General features: G+C 40.9%; 1 protein-coding gene, 1 long non-coding RNA gene and 1 other non-coding gene across 5 annotated transcripts in view; 2 read left to right on the top strand and 1 right to left on the bottom strand.

The window, feature by feature from the left end:
* Positions 1 to 13298, top strand: part of mta3 (metastasis associated 1 family, member 3) — a 26749-nt gene extending 13451 nt beyond the window's left edge. The window contains exons 11-19 of one of the 3 annotated variants that reach the window (XR_006375955.1): positions 284 to 342; positions 511 to 629; positions 1768 to 1925; positions 3255 to 3477; positions 5308 to 5400; positions 5532 to 5693; positions 6026 to 6133; positions 6277 to 6308; positions 6399 to 6479. Coding sequence is in view for 2 of the 3 variants with exons in the window: in XM_044178564.1 (XP_044034499.1) it covers positions 284 to 342; positions 511 to 629; positions 1768 to 1925; positions 3255 to 3477; positions 5308 to 5400; positions 5532 to 5693; positions 6277 to 6308; positions 6399 to 6517; positions 12667 to 12838 (1137 nt within the window). In the remaining variant the exon portion in view is untranslated. Of the gene's footprint in view, positions 1 to 283; positions 343 to 510; positions 630 to 1767; positions 1926 to 3254; positions 3478 to 5307; positions 5401 to 5531; positions 5694 to 6025; positions 6134 to 6276; positions 6309 to 6398; positions 6528 to 12666 lie in introns of those variants that run through there. The other 2 variants (XM_044178564.1, XM_044178565.1) reach the window with 2 other exon arrangements.
* LOC122867589 lies at positions 6536 to 18646 on the bottom strand. Its single transcript, XR_006375956.1, has 3 exons — positions 18590 to 18646; positions 14594 to 14681; positions 6536 to 11251 (listed from the first exon to the last, which is right to left on the bottom strand). It is a non-coding gene; the product is annotated as an uncharacterized LOC122867589 (long non-coding RNA).
* trnai-uau lies at positions 18474 to 18567 on the top strand. The gene is made up of 2 exons: positions 18474 to 18511; positions 18532 to 18567. It is a non-coding gene; the product is annotated as a tRNA-Ile (tRNA).

Here is an 18646-nt window from a genome sequence, read left to right as displayed (position 1 = left end):
GTCTGACAAAGTATTTTTCATGTAATTCAGCTGTATAGTTTATCAGAGTAAGGTGACTAAAAACGATGGCATTTCAAGAAGAAAGGAAACCCCACCTTTGAAATGCATTGACACATTTAATGATTATCTTTTGTAATCCTGCAGTCCTATTTTCAGGCTGCCTATCAGAGTTAATTTTGAAAGGTGTCAAACTGTCTGAGAGGATTTTTTTTTTTTTTTAATCAAAGACAGCTGTTGATTTCTTTTGTTAATGAATCAATCCATTGTGATTCTCTCTGAGCAGAAGAGACTGAAGGCAGCGGAGGCAGAGAGCAAACTGAAGCAGGTTTATATCCCCACATAGTAAGTCATTTCATTTCACATTTATAGATGTTGGTATTATTACTGTACCTGTGACTGCGAGATGATCATTGTTTTATGCATAATTAATACGTTGTGATTTAAAACACTGCAGAATGCAGCTGCAGTCAGTCTGTTTCTTAAATCTCTTCCTTTTTTTCTTTCTGACAGTAACAAGCCCAACCCCAACCAGATCTCAATGACCAATGGCAAGATGGCGACAGTGAATGGAGCAGGCCCTGGGGCCTACCATGCAGCAGGCGGGGGCAGAGCCTGCGAGAGTTGCTATAGTGAGTTTTGTTTTGTTTGTGTGTGAGAGAGTGAGTGAGTTAAGCATGGCAAGTGTGAAAATAAATCACAAAGGCAGTGAACATGGATAAATTAAAGGAAAATAAATGCAGTGTTAGCCAGCTAAAAGGTTCATTTTTACTATTGAGCTCTTCTGACGCTTATTTATCTTGACAGCTGTTACTAATCCAGTGATCATCTCCCTTCGCTTTCACTTCTGCTCATCAATTCCTGAAAGCAAAGTTTGGACCTACTATGCTAACAAGTGAACAGTTCTGTTGATTATTTTTTTGATTAACTGTCAGAAAGTAGTGAAAATGGCCATTGCAATTTCACAAGGTGATGTCGTCAAATTGCTTGTTTTGTCCGACCAACAGTCCAAAACCCAAAATATTTAATTTACAAAAATATTACTCAAAGAAAAGAAAATAATTAATCTTTTATCAAAATTTTTGCTGTTTCATTTTCTGTCAACTGATGATTTGATTAATTGACTAATTGTTTCGGCACTAAACGCTATATTTTACCTTAAACGCAAACTGGTTTGCTGTCAAATGAAGCGCACCAAGGAGCTAGCACTTGCTAGCGTTCTTAGCGTCGTCAAAACAGCTACCTAAAGATAAAGCACAATAAAAGCCTTAAAATGGTTGACTGGCAGAAAGCTTTAATTGTAAAGCAGCGACAGGAAGCGTTATGTTTGTATTAGTAGAAGCTCAACTGCAACCACTCATTCTCTAAGCAGAGCAAATGAGAATCACAAAATATTTCTGAATTTATGATAGATTACTGTTTATGACAGCCAGTCACGGATTTTTACTTATATAGCATATTGTGGTTTAATTTCTTACGTCAAAAAGACGCTAAAAACTGGAATCAGGAATCGATATAGAAACAGAATGGATGAGCAACATAACACAATCAACAACATGCAAATTATACCCAACCCCACTAAATACTCTTTAATCCTGCCTACCAATACATTTATGCAGACAGTGGCATGCTCTGATGTATGGACATTGATAAAATCATTTAGTGAGAGACTTGAGCAACTGGAAAAGAAATCAATATGCTGAGTGTCTTTAGAGCAATTTTCTCCTGCAATGCTTCTAATCTTCATTAATGCGTTTCGTACATTAACAGCCATGCAGTCGGCCCAATGGTACTCATGGGGACCTCCAAACATGCAGTGCCGCCTGTGCGTTTCCTGCTGGATGTACTGGAAGAAGTACGGAGGCCTGAAGATGCCAAGCAGAGCAGAGGGCCCAGAGGAGAGGACCTCCCCGAGTCCAGCAAGCAATGTAAGCTCAGTCAGAAGGCACAAATGTAAAACACATGGGATGTAGTGGAGGAGAAGGGTGAATGTGAAGAAATCAGGGTGGCTGCAGTTCCTGAAAACATGTTTAAAATCACCTAATCTTATGGTCTTGAAGGATTACAGAAAAATAAGGCACTGTAAATGAGTTCCTAAAAATGTTGATCCACACAACTGCAGCTATGTAAAATTTCACATTATATACAGTATATGTGATGTTTTGATCTGTCAACATCAATTATTCAGTGAGCTTAAAACATCACATACTGTGTCTCACATATTAGCTGTAAATTCACACTTTTACTGCGTGGAGAAGAAAACTGACCAAAATTTGTCCTGTTTTTTATTGTAACCGGCAATAAAAGGCCACACAGCTGCTACACTGGAGTTTACCCTTTTTCATGCTGATGTAAATAATATTTTTAAGGAAATTCTACAAATAAATATGCTCTCTTTATGTTTCACATCACGGGTCTATTTTTGGTCTACCCTGTTTCTGGGCTAAATAAGCCTCTTACACATGACGAGATTTTGACTTCATAGAAGCAAGTACGGGTGTAATTGATAACATAAATGATGGCTCTGTTTAATTGAAGTATCTCAGTAAAATGTTAGTGAGCCTCCATGCACAACACCAAAACCCTGGAAGTGGCTGAAATAAATTATTAAAGTTATTAATTAGACCACTGCATTTCCTGCCATGAAAAAAGGTCTATTGTAGCCAACTTCTGTTCCACTAGCCTCCCTTCCACAATGTACACTCAACCTCCAGTTATCTAATGCAGTCTAATACAACAGCCCTGCAATAAATCCTTCATAAAGGTTATAATGTTCAGTTTTTGACAAAACTGTTTTTAGGAAGGTGCTAATTCAACTTGATGGTCATTTTGGAGGCTGTAGTTACCCTCATTGACATAAACGTGGACAAAATATACAGCAATACAGTTCAACAGCACCACAAACTGCAGCCTCCAAACTGACTATACAGTTGAGTCAACACATCTCTAAAATGATTTTAACAAAAATGTGACATATTACCTCCATGAAGGTATGATTTATTGGTGGGCTGTTTTATTCGACCATATAAGTTTTAGCTATGTGTACCTAATAAACGTTTTGGGGATTTGTTTTGGTGGCTTTTTTTCATAAATTTTTATTCAAAGGCTAAAACATGATGTTGGTATTTCACTCATAGTGAGAAGCTGGTTGAGAAAATAGATTTTTAGGCAGGGCCTTTTTAAACACTTAAAATGCTTTTTAATCAACTGTACAACTGTATTCAGTAGCCTTTTCTCTGTCCCTCCTTCCTTCCCAGGAGCCTCGCTCACGGAGTCACGGTCCTCGCCAGTCCAACCACATGGTGCCGATGCGAAACAGCGGCAGCCCCAAGTCCTCCATGAAGACCAAGCAGGCTTTCCTGCTGCAGGCCACCCGCCTCACCAAGCTGGCCCGGCACATGTGCCGTGACATCATCAGGCTGCGCCGTGCTGCGCGCCGGCCCTTTGTCCCCATTAACTGTGGGGCCATAAAGGCAGAGTGTAAGAGCTCTTTCAATTCCTCCTAACTTCTGCCACATGGACACACACATCTACAGACAAAACAAAACATATGCAGACATACAGAAACACACACACTCACCATCCTTCCTCACCCTGACTGCCTGCCATCAACCCCCCATCTCTGCCTGTCTCTGCCCCCCGTCTGTCTCTCTTTCTGTTTTTATTATTATTGTTATTATTATTATTTTGGTTTTTGTATTCTCCCACCCCCTGTTTCCAATAAAGACTGCCTGTCCTCATAACTATGAGTTTTGATCATCTTTTCATTCGTGTTTTTATTTTTTTATTCTTTTATCTATCATGGTTCTTATTCACTGTGAACTGAAAGCCATTGTTGGAATTACACACAAAGATTTTATTGGTAAAACAGGGCAAATCTACACGAGCACGCCTGCACACACTTTAAACATACACACATAATTGATTTTGCTCCTGTCATTAACAAGTGGACTGTAATAGGATCCAATAGAACTCATATACTAGTCTGAGCCATATATTTGCTGAAGTTAGAGAAAATGTATTTTACTAAGAGAAGCTCTATTTTGCACAGCGCCCCTGGTACAGGCATGCGCACACTGTGCTGTCATGGCTGGATGAGTTGTCTCAGCCACGAATGTTTATTGTAAATACTGAACTTAAGCTTCAGTGTGTTTGCCATCACCATTTTTTTTTTTTTTTTACATTTTTGTTACTTTTTGCGCACACATTTTTCCTCATGCTGTTAATGATATGTGGTTTTGTGTGTATTAGACAAAATTAATTGTGTTTTGGTTTATAATGAGCTTTAGACTGATAACACTTGAAAGAAGGGAGGTTAAAGCTGAAGTAAGGATCTTATTTGTCTGGTACAAAGAATAACTAGCTGCTCTTGCCTTCTTTGCTGCTGGCTGCATCTCCCACTGTAGATCAGACTCAGAAGGAGTCACCAACTGGACCATGTCCTCTTGGATGCTCCCTTGCCATACCATCCACCCAGCTATTCTCCTGTGTTCAAACCATGCAATATTCATATGAATCCATCGTGTTGCCTCTTCTCTTGTAAATCCTGCGGACAGGATTTGCCATTCAGAGCCATCCCCACCCCTCCACTTGGCCTCCTCGTTCTTTCATTTTCTAACAACTGTTGCAATATTCTCATCTCATCTTTCTACCTCTTTTCTTTCATCACTGTGTGAATGTGAGCGTAGACCTCCAATAAAGTCACACCTGAAAGCATCTCTTCCGAGTCCTTGTGCTTCATGTGTCCCGTGTTATCTGTCCATCAACTCCACAACACTCAGAGGAGCCATAAAGGCACGCCTTCCCCCACAGCATGGACTCAACATGCAGTGCCTGCTATCATAGTACCTTCATATTTTAATGTTATGTGTTAACAATATGTTGTTTTTTGTGTGTGTGCATGTAAGCATGTACTTTCATCTCTATGTGCATGTGGGAGAGATTATTTTTTTAGTGGACATGCCATCCCTTAAAGTAAGTCACCACATTAACAGAGTGATTTGCTCACTTGACTCCTGCCTCCTGTGTTGAAGCTCTGCATTCATTTTAAACATGAAAAGAGGTCATTTTCATTTACATAAGACATCCTTGTTTAATTCATAAACACGTTACCTTTTACCAACAGCTAGGACTGATTTTATACACAACTCTACCAACCTGCTGACGTGGTTTTTACTTGCATGATTCTGCAGAAATGTTGAACAGTATTTAGTATTCTTGGGCAGACAGTATCTCAGTAGATAGAGGGAGATCATGCAGTCTGAGAGACACTGCACTGCTTTGTAAAATGTGTGTGTGTGTTTGGTTTAGACATGTTAAGGGTGTCGGAAGGGCAGGGGACACGCCTACCCAAAACCAGAGCCGCCCAAAGGAGCACTCTGACCAGTGTTCTGCAGTTTCTAGGTAAATCAACACACACAAATGTTTGAGCAATACAATTTGTGTGTTTGTCAAATCAAAGGAATGTGAGTAGAAATTATTCAGATGGTCTATAGGAGCCAGTTGATGCAGCTCCAGTGTGGTGTCTCTTCCAGAGTCCCGTCCGGCAGCCCACGCCCCTCGCTCCCATCGCACCCCGGGCCTGCAGACGCCTCCCCCTCGACGCCTCCTCTCCTCTCTCCCACACGGCCCCCACGGCATGCTGGGAAAACGCAGCTACCATCACCACAGCAGGGCTGAGCCAGACAGGCGCTCAGGTACACACACAGACACACATTTCTTTAAAAAACAGAGCTGAACTAATTCCACAAAAGTAATTATGACTTGTTTTTCAATAATTGTTGCTTAACTTAATCCTGCCTAGAAGCAGAAAGTCATTACTTGTATTACATCTGTTAAACCCCCCCAAAAAAATTGGAAAATGCGTCCCGTCTAGCTTTTAACTAAGTTACTTATGATGTGAATGAACCTCGAGGACCAAACAGTGTTGATATCCAATGTTCTTGTCATCCTTTTGCTTGATAAAATCAAATTAGTGGAAATACACCCGGAGTTGATAACCTTTTCTGCCATTTCTTATCTAAACTAGCTCGTTGGAGAGAATGACAACTAATTCTAATGAAAACGAATCAGCAGATGGGGGTCATTTGGATAATTTGGATGATTCAACTTCAGTCTGACACTTTGTTTTTTATTGGTAACTTCACTATTTTTACTGAAATTGAAACACAGTCATTTGTTGCACCACTTGTAACTAGGAAAAGTAATAAACTAATCAATACTATTCACAACTGACAGATTCCCTCATGCATACTTTGCATCTTTCTCTTGTTTTTGCAGAGAACCCAGGTACAACAGGTGGACCCCTCCTGGTAGGTGTCTTATACCTTTTTTTTTTTATAAATCCTGTACAACTGCGTCACTGCTTTTGTAATAAAATTATATTAATTGTCTTTTTGCAGCATAACGGCCGCAACAGCAGCAGTGGAAACACCCGAGGCGGAGTGATGATCCGCAAGAGACGACCCAACTGGATCGATGCCCCTGATGACAGCTTCTTCCTTGTCACCCGGGAGACCAGGTAAGCAAAGGTGACCCTTTTCTGACCTCTGATTAGCTGACTGTGTGTGTGTGTGTGTGTGTGTGTGTGTGTGTGTGTGTGTGTGTGTGTGTGTGTGTGTGTGAGTGTATGTGAGTGTGTGAAGGGAAAGCAATTGATGCTGAGAGCTGTGACAGAAAAGGACACCAAGTTATTTTTTTCCTGTGGTGACCTCAGACAGCTGTGTAGTGCAAACACACAAACATAATACATATGTGCCTAAATTCACACAGATCCATTGAGTTGAAACAGTGGCAGGCTGGGGAAGCCTGCAGAGTCCTGTTGTCATCAATGTCCCTCTTTTAAATTTTTAAAAACACTAATACAGCTCATACAGCTTAGAAAAGCACCAATTTTGACTGAATTAAGATATTTTTTGATTAGAGGGAATGAATCCCAGAAGAAACTAAAAATAGACAGGGCCATAGCTACCATTGTCAAATATATGATGTTTATATCTTACAGTTAAACATTTTTGCTGATTTTCTGTATTTTCAGGCGAGTAAAATAGAAAAATTCTGCAGGATTCAGTGATGGTGATCGGACAACTGAGCGGGCATTCAGATGAAGTTGCCTATCATGTCACTTGGGCCAGCCACTCTAGTTCAGCCTAAGCAGATACAATGTAGATATCAGGTCTGGTTAAGCCGCTGATTATCTGCTCTTTGCTTGGGTGAGTGTAGTTTTTAGAGGAAGCTTGAAGGTACGTTAGGTCAGGGCTAGAGGATGGTGTCACCTGTCAGAGGGCTCAGTAGATTTATGACAGCAAAGCCTGATACTCACTGCAGGACTAAGTGATAGGCCGAAACATCATTTAACATCAGTACTGGGCTTCCATAGGAATGCTCACTTACATTATAATTGAACACAATTTTATACATGTGGGTGTTGGGGGGACTTCGACTCGTGACCTCAGTATTTCAAAACTCCTGGCTACGGCCCTGAAAGTAAACAGACTGAGCTGCTTTTGTTTGAGGCTGAAGTTTGGCCGTCACAATATATTACATTTTTAAGCTAATGCCTCACTGCCAGGTTTACATGCATTTAAGTATTGCTGCCTAGATTGATTCAGTTCATTTTTAGCTATGCTAGCCACGTGGCTCCAAAGATTGCAATGTCGGTCAGTCGGTCCACCAAAATGACTTTTGGATGGATTGCCATAAAATTTGATACATACTTTCAATCCCCTCACGATGAAGTGTAATAACTTAGCTGGTCCCTTAACTTTTCATGTAATGCCAAAATTTTAATTTGTCCAATACATTGGTTTATGACTAAATACTCACAAAACTAATGACATTCCCATCAGCCTCAGCTGTACTTTGTGTTTAGTGCCTAAGTACAGCCTGACAGAGCTGTTAGCATGGCTGTAGACTCTTGTTAAATGCTGCATTTACATTCCAGTTTTTTCAAGACTCAAATTGAATCAGATGAAATTGTGTGCAGAGAGATTTGATGATGCATTCAGTTGATGCTCAACAAATGAAAATGAAATAAAATTGCTCCTCCATTAACAAGTCTTCACAAAATGTGATGCCTCAGCCTACTCTTTCCACTGACCGATATAGGCTGGTATTGATTTTTTTGCCTTGTAAACAAATAATTTGCTTAAGACGGCATTACAGGTATCACATTTTGGAAAGAATGTCTTTTAAAAAACTACTGATCCAAATGTCTCAAGAACCCCAAACAGCGGATTACTCACTGTCATGGTCTGTTTCTCTTTGCAAACACTGACCATCAGTATGCGTTTTGTTGTAGACATGATTGAATATACAGCTGAATAAACATGCATTTATATTTTACACATAAAAAATCAGTTTCTTTTTTATTTTGCTCACATATAGAGACACACGCTCTCTCACGCACTCAGATGCACTGAATGAGTACATCTTTCTCTGTATGTGATAGAGAAAGATGTTCTTCCATTAAGCCTGTGTCTAAATGAGCCATGGCACCCAGCCCTCACAGCCGCCCTCCGACCGTCGGGGCTAAAATTAGAGCAGCTAACTGGTGCAGATGGGCCAGTGAGGAGCCAGACACTGCTGGGCCTTGAGTGGAAATATCATTACCACATTAACCATGGCTGCACTCGTATGGATCACTCATTTACCACCAAGATCACCGTGGCTGTGTGTTTGTGTGTGAGAGAGATGGCATTGTTCCTAATACTGTCCCCTTTGTAATATTATACTGTCATGCGCTCTCCTTGTAGAGACAATTAATGCTTTTCTGAATAAAAGACATTAATAGATCTGCTGTGAAAGGCTGCTGCTAATGAGAAATGATCGGAAGTTTCATTTTCTTCCCTTCTCTGTCTCTTTATTCAACTCTTTCTATCTCTTAATGTGATGAAGAACGCAGTGTGTTACAGAGCAGAGATAAGGAGTGGGAGATCACTCCCACTTATTAAGGAAGGAAAGAGAGACAAATAGAGACACAGACAAAAAGAGATGGCAAAATAAAACTTTTCTTAGCATAGGTTACACAGTGCGTTACAGAGTGTCATAAAACCTGATGATGAAGCTGATGAAAAGTCAGGGGAACAACAAATTATCATAATACTGTCATAATTCTGTGGGGGAAAATGAACATCTGTACCTAATTTTACGACAGTCCATCCAATAGTTGTTGGGACCTTTCCCTCTGAACCAAAAATGTCAGCCTACGGATGGTACTAGATGAAAAGTCAGGGAATTAACAGCCTTATTAGGGTTCATGCTTGGGGACCATGAATGTCTACACAATTCTGTGCCAGTTAATTTATTAGATGTTGAGATATTTCACTGGATAATCGACAACTTTGACCTGTTGGTGCCCACTGATAGAAAGTCAGGGGATCAACAAGGTCATTAGGATTCATCCTCTGGAAACCACGAATGTTTGTAGAAAAATTCCAGGGCAATCCTTCCAATAGTTGTTCAGATATCTCAGTCTGGCCCAAAGTGTTGGACTGACCAACTTACTGTATATTGCCATCCCTAGACCCACCCCAAAGTTATATAACCTTTATAGCCTTGTTCATATACTGAGATACCTAATCATTGGTGGAAAGTAGCTAAGTACATTTAGTCAAATATTATACTTAAGTAATTTTTTTTATGTATTTGTACTTTACTTGAGTATTTAAATTTTATGCTGTTGTATACTTATACTCCACTACATTTCAGAGGAAAATATTGTGCATTTAACAGCTATAGTTTCTAGTTATTTTACAGATCAAGCTTAACAAAAACATATGATAAGATTATTAAATGCAATCTATTTTTGAAGATTAAACCAGTGGTTGTAAACTGCTTAGATTGGTTTCATTTAAAGAACAGTTCAAGAACTTTTGCCCCAAAAGGTAAAATTATATAATATTTCCCAAAAAACAAAAATGTATTGTAAAAAGTATGTAGCAAAATTAGTTTATTTCTTCTTTGCTACCACATTAATCATCTCAAGACCCCTCAGATTTATCTTTGGAGGGACTTGACCCCTAGGTTGGGAACCACTGGACTATACTATCTAACCATACATAAAATAGTTACAACAGCAAATTGCTGCTTGTGCATCAGTGCATCAGTATTAGCAATCTAGTAATGTCATGTATAATAATATATCAGTCACAGGAAACATTTTTCTGCTGAATGAGTACTTTTACTTTTGATACTTACAGTACATTTTGCTGATAATACTTCTGTACTTTTAATTAAGTAGGATTTTGAATGCAGGATGTTTACTTGTAATGTTTTTTTTACATTGTAGTATTGGTACTTTTACTTAAGTAAAGGATCTGATTAATTTCTCTATCACTGTACCTAATATACAATACAGAGAAGTTGAATTTGGACAGAAAAATAACAGGAATCCGAAATGGGAAATGTTAGGAAACAGAACGAGAGAAAGCAAAACAGAAATATAAATGACAGCCTGATATGTTTGAGCGTGGATTTACATGTTTGCTCTCCTCCTTCCAACGGCCAGCTGAACAGACAAACAGCAGAGCTTTAGATAATGTGCGTCCAGAGCCAAATCTGTTTGCCGGTTTATATTCTGCTCTAACTCTAACTGACAATCTGTGTATCATGCTATGTACTAATCAGTCTCAGGGTTCACTGTGCTTGAAAGATGTGTGTGTAGATGCACGACCATTGCATGCAATTTCAGACCCATTTACTGTACTTGGATGCACCGGCACATAATGTACACAGAGTCATCATGAGTGCGCTAGCGCTCATTTTATCAACAGCAGGGATCTGGAGGGAAGTGATGTGTTTTCCTGTTCATAATACAAGAAAAGCATCCTCTGTGTTGCTGAGAGATCAGTGAAAAAGGAAGAAAATGAGAGCATGTCAGGAGGGCTTTGCTGTGCATTAAATCTCAAAGTGTTTTTCTTGACAGCCTAAAGGGAATCACCAACAATCACCCATACAGCACATTGTGGTTATGTATCTCACATTTGTCTCCAAATGAATTCCATTAGTGCTGTGTCCAACATTTGAGAGTGTGCCCCATGGTCTTGGCTTTAGTGCTGTTGGTCGCTGTGGGCTGTTAAAAGAGACTTCCTGTCAGGCCAAAGCCCACTGCAGTCTGGAAATTACCACCAAGCTCCTTTATAAACCTGAAAATCCTGCAGAGATGCATCTCTGTCTTACCTCACAACAGAGACATGTATTAGTAATTCTATTCCTGATGCCCAATCAATGTTGTACTCTGCTTTAATGAATCCTCCTGAAATGAGAAAAAGTGGTTGTTACTTTCTCAGCGGCCTGGAACCTCAACTTGGTGCCCTTAAACTGAACTTTTCTGCTTGCATTAAATTTCTCTCTTTATTAGTTTCTTCGTCTTATGTCTTGAATGCGTCAGTTATTGCTGGTGAGGCTTTACACTTTACACCTCATGTAAAGCCGTTGCTTGTGCTGAACGCAGAAAACACGCCTTTTTCTTAGTGATAGACAGGAAGACATTGCTAAAAACAGAATCATAGGTCGAGTAATTGCAACATTTTTACAATCAAACAATCAAGTGATTAACTACCTAAGTCCAGTAGCATGTATCATTGTCAAACTGCCGGTAAACCAATAGTAAACATGACAAATAAGCTGTCTCATAAAGCCCACATCTCAAAGCCAGTTTCATCATTGTTTCTATGTGTTGGCACCCTTTTTGCTGCAGGCTGTTGTTATCACATGGCAGTATGTGTAGTAGTAGTAGGTGGCTGCAGTAATGAGAAATACTGAGAAATAGCTAGAAGTTTATGGTCTACGTATACATTGTATGCAAATGTGTATTATCCGTAGGCTTATAGCTACTGTAACTTGCTGAAACATAAAGATGCAATCATGAATTATTGGCTGCTAACAAATTTTGAGCTGTATTGTTTAAATCTCAGGCACTCAAACACCACATTCAAAACATGCTTCATGAAGAATGAAACCGTTTTAAATAGTCAAGCTTCTCATGTGTGTCCTGTAAAAGAGATCTCCAGAGGCTTCCTGGTGAAAACAAAGGTTAAAGGAAATAAATAAATAAAAGAAAAATCAGACAATCAAATCTAAAAGTCCAAATTTCCCAAATCACAAACCAGCAGTTAAAATCCACCTTTAGAAATACACTTAATTGCTTTCTTGTCAAGAGTTAGATGAGAAGATTGATACCACTCTCACCTCTGTGCGCTTCCGCCAGCAGCTGGATAATTTAGTTTAGCACAAAGACTGGAAACAAGGGGAAACAGCTAGAAATTATATAGAAATAGGTTTAATAAGCAATATACCTAAAGCATTATTTCACAAATTATCTCTCACCACCAAGATCCATTTAGTGAGCTAACTGTTCTGGAGCTTTCAATCACACATCTTCCTCAGCAGACAGAGTTGCCCAGTTGTCATTGAACTGATTCAAATTTACATTTTTCCTGAGTACTTTCAGGACTTCTCGTCCATGTTGGCTTAAAAATTGAGATTTAAAGTTCATTCTCGACCTTGGAAACAGTAATTGGTGAGATTATTTTGACTGTTACTGCTACTAACTAGGCTACTGTTTCCAAGGTCAAGAATGAACGTCTGGATTGATTTGGAGTTTTTACTGATATTATCTTTGCATCAGTGTATCTTCTTCTGCACTTATGTCCTGTCTTGTCACCCCAGGAGGGCCAGACGGCTGCTGTCCCGCTCCCAGCTGAGGCACGCTTGCCGGCAGCCCTGCGAGCAGATCACCCTGCGCAGGGTCTCCCAGGGCCCGCCACAGGGGCTCGTCCTTGCCCCTCCGCACCCTCACCCCAGCCTGAGGATGCGAGGCCCCATCGTCATCCACGACTGATCGGACACAGACTTCCACAACCCCTACTGCATATACACTAACAAATCCTTACATCTTATTCTCCTCTTTAAATCCCCAAACCCTCCTTTGCTTTTTGTCCTTAAATTATAATCCTTGACAACACTTAAACAAGCTATCTAACTGTTTGGCAACAGAAGGATGTCACGAGCCATGATGCAATAGAAACATACACCTGACCTGACTGCAAGTGCTGCCTGTCTTTAATCCCCTGGGAATGTGTTTGTATGTGTATATACTGTATTTGGGTGCATGTGAGTGTGTGGCAGAGTGTGTGTATGTGTGTGTAATCATGCAACTACACATGAGAGTACGAGATGTTGACGTGTGCTGTTCTTGGTTTTTATGGATGGATGTAACGACGGAACTGTGTGTGATCTTTGTGTTGATGGTGAATTGTTGTGTTTTATCAGTTTGTATAAAGTTATTTTGAGTGGGGGCATGGGGCTGGATTAGGATGGGATGGGATGGGATGGGATGGGATGGGATGGGATGGGAAGGGAGGTGGGTGGGTGGGATTGCATTTGTGGGGACTGAGGTTATTTTATCATTGGAGAAGAGGCAAATGACCCAACGCTGACGTTAAAAAGAAAATGCACGATACGAAGACTGAACTAGCGGCGTTTTTTAAGAAACGCCTGCTTTAAATTGTGTTTTTTCCTGCAATTTTTTTCACGCTCTTCTTGAAGTTTTAATCAGTGAGCTGGAGTCGGTGTTAAAGAATGATTACCTGGAGACATTATTTTACAAACCTTCAATAACTTTTCCCAAAAAAGCTGTCAGTTATTCATGACAAATCTGCAGGTCTGAAAATATAACAAGGCAAAGAAATAGAGCCAGCTTAATATCAAACACCATAAGCCTCCCTCATGAACCAGTGTATAATATATTGTATATCTCATTACAGCACTGTAAATCTACTCATCCTATTTCTATGGCCGACCGTACCTTCCTAAGGTACTAAAGCACTTCCTTTGCAGCAGAAAAGGGCATGGATCTGTCATACTTTCCTCAAGGCTGCGATGCACCAGCAACATTTTGAGGCAAAAAGATGAGCAACTTTGCCAGCAGCTGTTTGGTAAAATGTATTTTCTTCATTGCATTTGATCTTTAAAGCCAACAGTCAAGTTTATCCTCTTTTCAGACCTCTCTCTCTCCCCCGCTGCATGACAATATTGCCAGAGGGCGTTGCCTCAAAAAGTTGCCGGTCAACCCGTCCAGCCTTCAGGCGTGTTTAATTATGAGTTTAAAACTGGCATCGCCGCCGCATGTCTTTGAGGTGAGAGCCTCCGCTGACCGATTGGGTCACATGATTTCTTCTCTTTCATTCAGAATGTTTATGTTAGTGTTTCCTGTAGGCTATGTCATGTGTTGAATTATGAATATGCTGAGAACAATAATAATAATAAAAAACAAGAATAACAACACAATGCCAGATTATGGTGTCCAGTCTCAGTGAGTCATTTCGGGGTGTTATATTCTGACAGCCTGCCCTGTCTCCCAGCCACCTACTCCATCTTTCTTTGTGCTGCTCTTGAGGGGGAGTGTAATAGCCTAGATGGGGTCTGATACACACTGTGACCTGTGTGAGGATGATGTCGCGAAATACCCCCACAAAATATGGCAATTTGACACATTTGATGTAGACTGAGAAGTGCTCTCAGAACATAAATCATGTTCTTGGAAGCTTACAGCCTGTGCCTGCTGTGTGTGTGTGTTTTTCCTTTTGCCGCTTACCCTCTTGTGTTCAGCACGCAGCTTTAAAAAACGTGACCACAGTCGACTGCTTCAACTGCTGGGTTTTCTTCACAGTCTGTGGTTCCCGCTGAAGGTGAAAATCATTGCGTCAACGAAAATATTTGATTGAAGCTGAAGCTGACATGTTGTAATTGGATTTGTCTTTCAGCTACAGGCATGCAGGACTACATGGGATTAGAAAAAAGCCTCAGCAGATGTAACATGTTCATCATGTCATCTGTAACAGCTGCACATTCAAAATTGGAGCACTTTTAGATACACTAAAGTGGCCAAAAGTATAAATGAACACCTGAACATCACACCCATATGTGATAGTTGAACATGTAATTCAAAATCCATGGGCCTTAATATGCTGCTGGAACCTGGCTGCAGGGATTTGTTCCCATTCAGCCACAAGAGCATCAGTGAGATCGGGCACTGATGGTGGGTGATAAGGCCTGGCTCGCAGTTGGTCCAGTTCATCCCAAAGGTGTTGGATGGGGTTGAGGTCAGGGCTCTATGCAGGCCAGTCAAGTTCACATGAAACTCAGAAAACCATTTCCTTATGGAACTGGCTTTGTGCCCAGGGGCATTGTCATGTTGAAACAGGAAAGGATCTTCCCCCAAACTGTTGCCACAAAGTTGAGAGCACACTCATTGTCTTTAACTGGAACTAAAGGGGCTAAATCCACATACTTTTGGCCAGATAATGTATCTACTGAGTTTATCACTGGCACAGTCAGAGCACAGCACCACCTTTAGGAATCTGCTGCCTTCAGGTGCTGTCAGAAATATTATAATAATGATATTATAATATTATAATATAGAAATTTTATGACGCACTAAGTGAGTTTTTTGTGATAGTTTATGTTTCCTTAGCAGACAGAGTATAGCAATATAATACAGGTGATAAAGAGGCATCATGTGGCAGGGCATTCAGGGCATCAGCAACTACAAACCCAGACACTCCACCCCCATAGCCACAGATGTCTCCTTCCTGAACAAGCTTAACGACTTTTATGCTTGCTTCGAGAGAGACAATAGGGAAACTGCCACCAAGCTCGCATGCACCCTCAGCTGACCACCCGACCATCACACTCACCTCCACAGATGTCTACACTGTACTGAGCCGGATCAACGCACGCAAGGTTGCTGGACCAGACTGGATCCCCGATCGCGTACTCAAGGCATGTGCAGAGCAGCTAGCTGGGGTCTTTACGGATATTTTCAACCTGTCCCTCGCCCAAGCAGCTGTGCCAGCATGCTTTAAATCCACCTCCATTGTGCCAGTGCCGAAACACTCTAGTCCAACGTGCCTGAACGACTACCGCCCTGTAGCACTCACACCCATTGTTATGAAGTGCTTTGAGTGGCTGGTCCTAGCACACCTAAAGGACTTCCTCCCATCCACACTGGACCCATACCAGTTTGCCTTCCGCAGCAATAGGAGCACAGAGGATGCAGTCTCCATGGCACTGCACTCTGTACTCACAAACTTGGACAATAAGAACACTTATGCACGAATGCTGTTTGTTGACTTCAGCTCTGCATTCAACACTCATCCCTTCCAAGTTAATCACCAAAATTTGGAAACCTGGGCATTAACACCTCCATTTGCAATTGGATTATGGACTTCCTGACAAACAGACCTCAGTTTGTTAGGTCAGGCCACAACTGCTCCACCACCATCACACTTAACACTGGCGTACCACAGGGCTGTGTGCTGAGCCCCTTCCTCTTCTCCCTCTTCACACTCGACTGCAGGCCTGCACATGAATCTAACGCCATCATCAAGTTTGCAGACGATACTACGGTTATTGGTCTCATCAGCAACAACGATGAGACTGCCTATAGGGAGGAGGTCCAGCACCTGGCCACATGGTGCTCAGACAATAACTTGCTCCTTAACACCTCCAACACAAAGGAGCTCATCATGGATTTCAGGAAGGAGAGAGAAGGCACACATGACCCCATCCACATTAACAGGATGGCTGTTGAGCGTGTCTCCAGCTTCAAGTTCCTGGGGACCCATATTCGGGAGAACCTGTCCTGGACCACCAACACCTTCTGCCTGGTCAAGAAGGCTCACCAGTGCCTCTTCTTCCTGAGGACACTGCAGAGGAACCAACTGTCCTCAGCTATCCTGGTGAACTTCTATCGCTGCACAGTAGAGAGCATCCTAACCAACTGTGTCACAGTCTGGTATGGGAACTGCTCTGCTGCAGAGCACAAGGCACTGGAGCGGGTTGTAAAAACTGCCCAGCACATCACAGGGACTCCACTTCCAGCCATTGAGGACATCCAGAGGAAACGTTGTCTGCGTCGAGCCCGCAGCATTCCTAAGGACTCCTCTCACCCCGCCCAGAGACTGTTTTCTCCCCTGCCTCAGGGATAAGGACCAGCAGACTGAGAAACAGCTTTTTTCCCAGAGCTGTCTTCCCACTGAACTCTGCCCCCCGCCGATTCCACTGTCCCCTCATATACCTTAACTTAAATGCTGCTATATTGTTTTTGCTGCTGCTGCTAATTTTTTTTTTTTTGCTACATGTACCACATGTTCATTTGCACTACTGGACTATTTATTTATACATATAATGCGTCATTTGCACTCCAGTACTATGTACTGAATACTGCAATAACTCATCTACTGCACTGTTAACTGTTTCTTTCCATAATTTACACTACTTAATATTCATTGCACTACTTCCATCAGTATACTTCTTTTTATAGTAATGCCATCTGTATATAATGTCCATGGTACCACTTGTAAAATATTTTCATTATACTGCTCTATCCTGCATTTATGCACACACTTTATATCCTGCACTTGCTTATTGCACTTCTGGTTGGACCTAAACTGCATTTCGTTGCCTTGTACATGTGTAATGACAATAAAGTTGAATCTAATCTAATCTACAGAGTGAAATGTACAGGATATGATTCATTAGTATGATTTGGCATTGATACTTTCACTCTCCAATAAACTCAAACTTGTCATCTATTTTGAGTTTTACCGCTATTATGTATTATTGGTTATGTGAGCATACATTTGTTTAATGGCCTAAATCACAATGTGGGGCTGCAAAAAATAAAAACTTGTAGTTTGAACTTTGTAGCTCTTATTTTCCCAAATTAATTCTGGTTTCCAATACGGTCACTTGTGCTAAATCATCTCTGTGTATGGAAAGTGGAAACTTAAAAGAAAGACTTAAATGAATTGTGATTTTCTTCATATTTTACATCACCTGTTTTCTTGAAATCTGTAGCTTATATTTTCCAGTTGCTTTTTACCTAATATTTTTTCCCTTTTGATTTTATGTGTCTTGTTTTAATTGACTTTGCTGTTTATTTTATCCTGTGTAAAACTTTGCATGTGGTGATGATGATGTTGAGGCATTTTAAATGGCAGACATTTTGGTTGTTATTGTTTTCTTTTTCGTGAGATGCCTTAATAAGCATTTAAGACAGCATATTCATAAAAAAAATCACTGTTTCACTGTGTTGTGTTTTACTCTTTACTTGTGCAAATAAAGGCCAAGAGTAAAAAAGACTCAAGCATGATGAGATGTCAGGTATATAAGTTTCATTATTATTAGATTCCTTCTGAAATACTCGCACAGTCAACAGAAAAGTATTTTTAGACAGGAAACAACTGTTAAAGGTGGAAGTCGGAGCTTTGTGAGAGGAACGTGAACGCAGCACGTAAATCGGCTCTGTGTAAGCCGTGTGACCACCAGCGTCCCGCTAAATTTTCATCCAGTCTCCATTATTTCCAACAGCTACATTGATTTAAAACAAAAACAGTCAAATTATCAAGTATTTGTGCTCCACAGGTGGTTGAGTCTGTCTTAAACCGATTTCCTGCCCGACTTTCGCCGAAGCTCCAGTGGCGCAATCGGTTAGCGCGCGGTACTTATATGACAGTATTCAGCAGAGCAATGCCGAGGTTGTGAGTTCGAGCCTCACCTGGAGCAGAGTTTTTAGACTAACCCTTACCTGTGTACGTGCAGGTAAATCCGTGAGCCGAGTGAGAGGGGGACTACCTGTAGCTAC

The sequence above is a fragment of the Siniperca chuatsi genome, linkage group LG20 (assembly GCF_020085105.1).
Source record: "Siniperca chuatsi isolate FFG_IHB_CAS linkage group LG20, ASM2008510v1, whole genome shotgun sequence".
Taxonomy (NCBI): domain Eukaryota; kingdom Metazoa; phylum Chordata; class Actinopteri; order Centrarchiformes; family Sinipercidae; genus Siniperca; species Siniperca chuatsi.
Note: the sequence above shows the minus strand (reverse complement) of the source record. Positions and strands in the feature narration are given on the sequence as shown.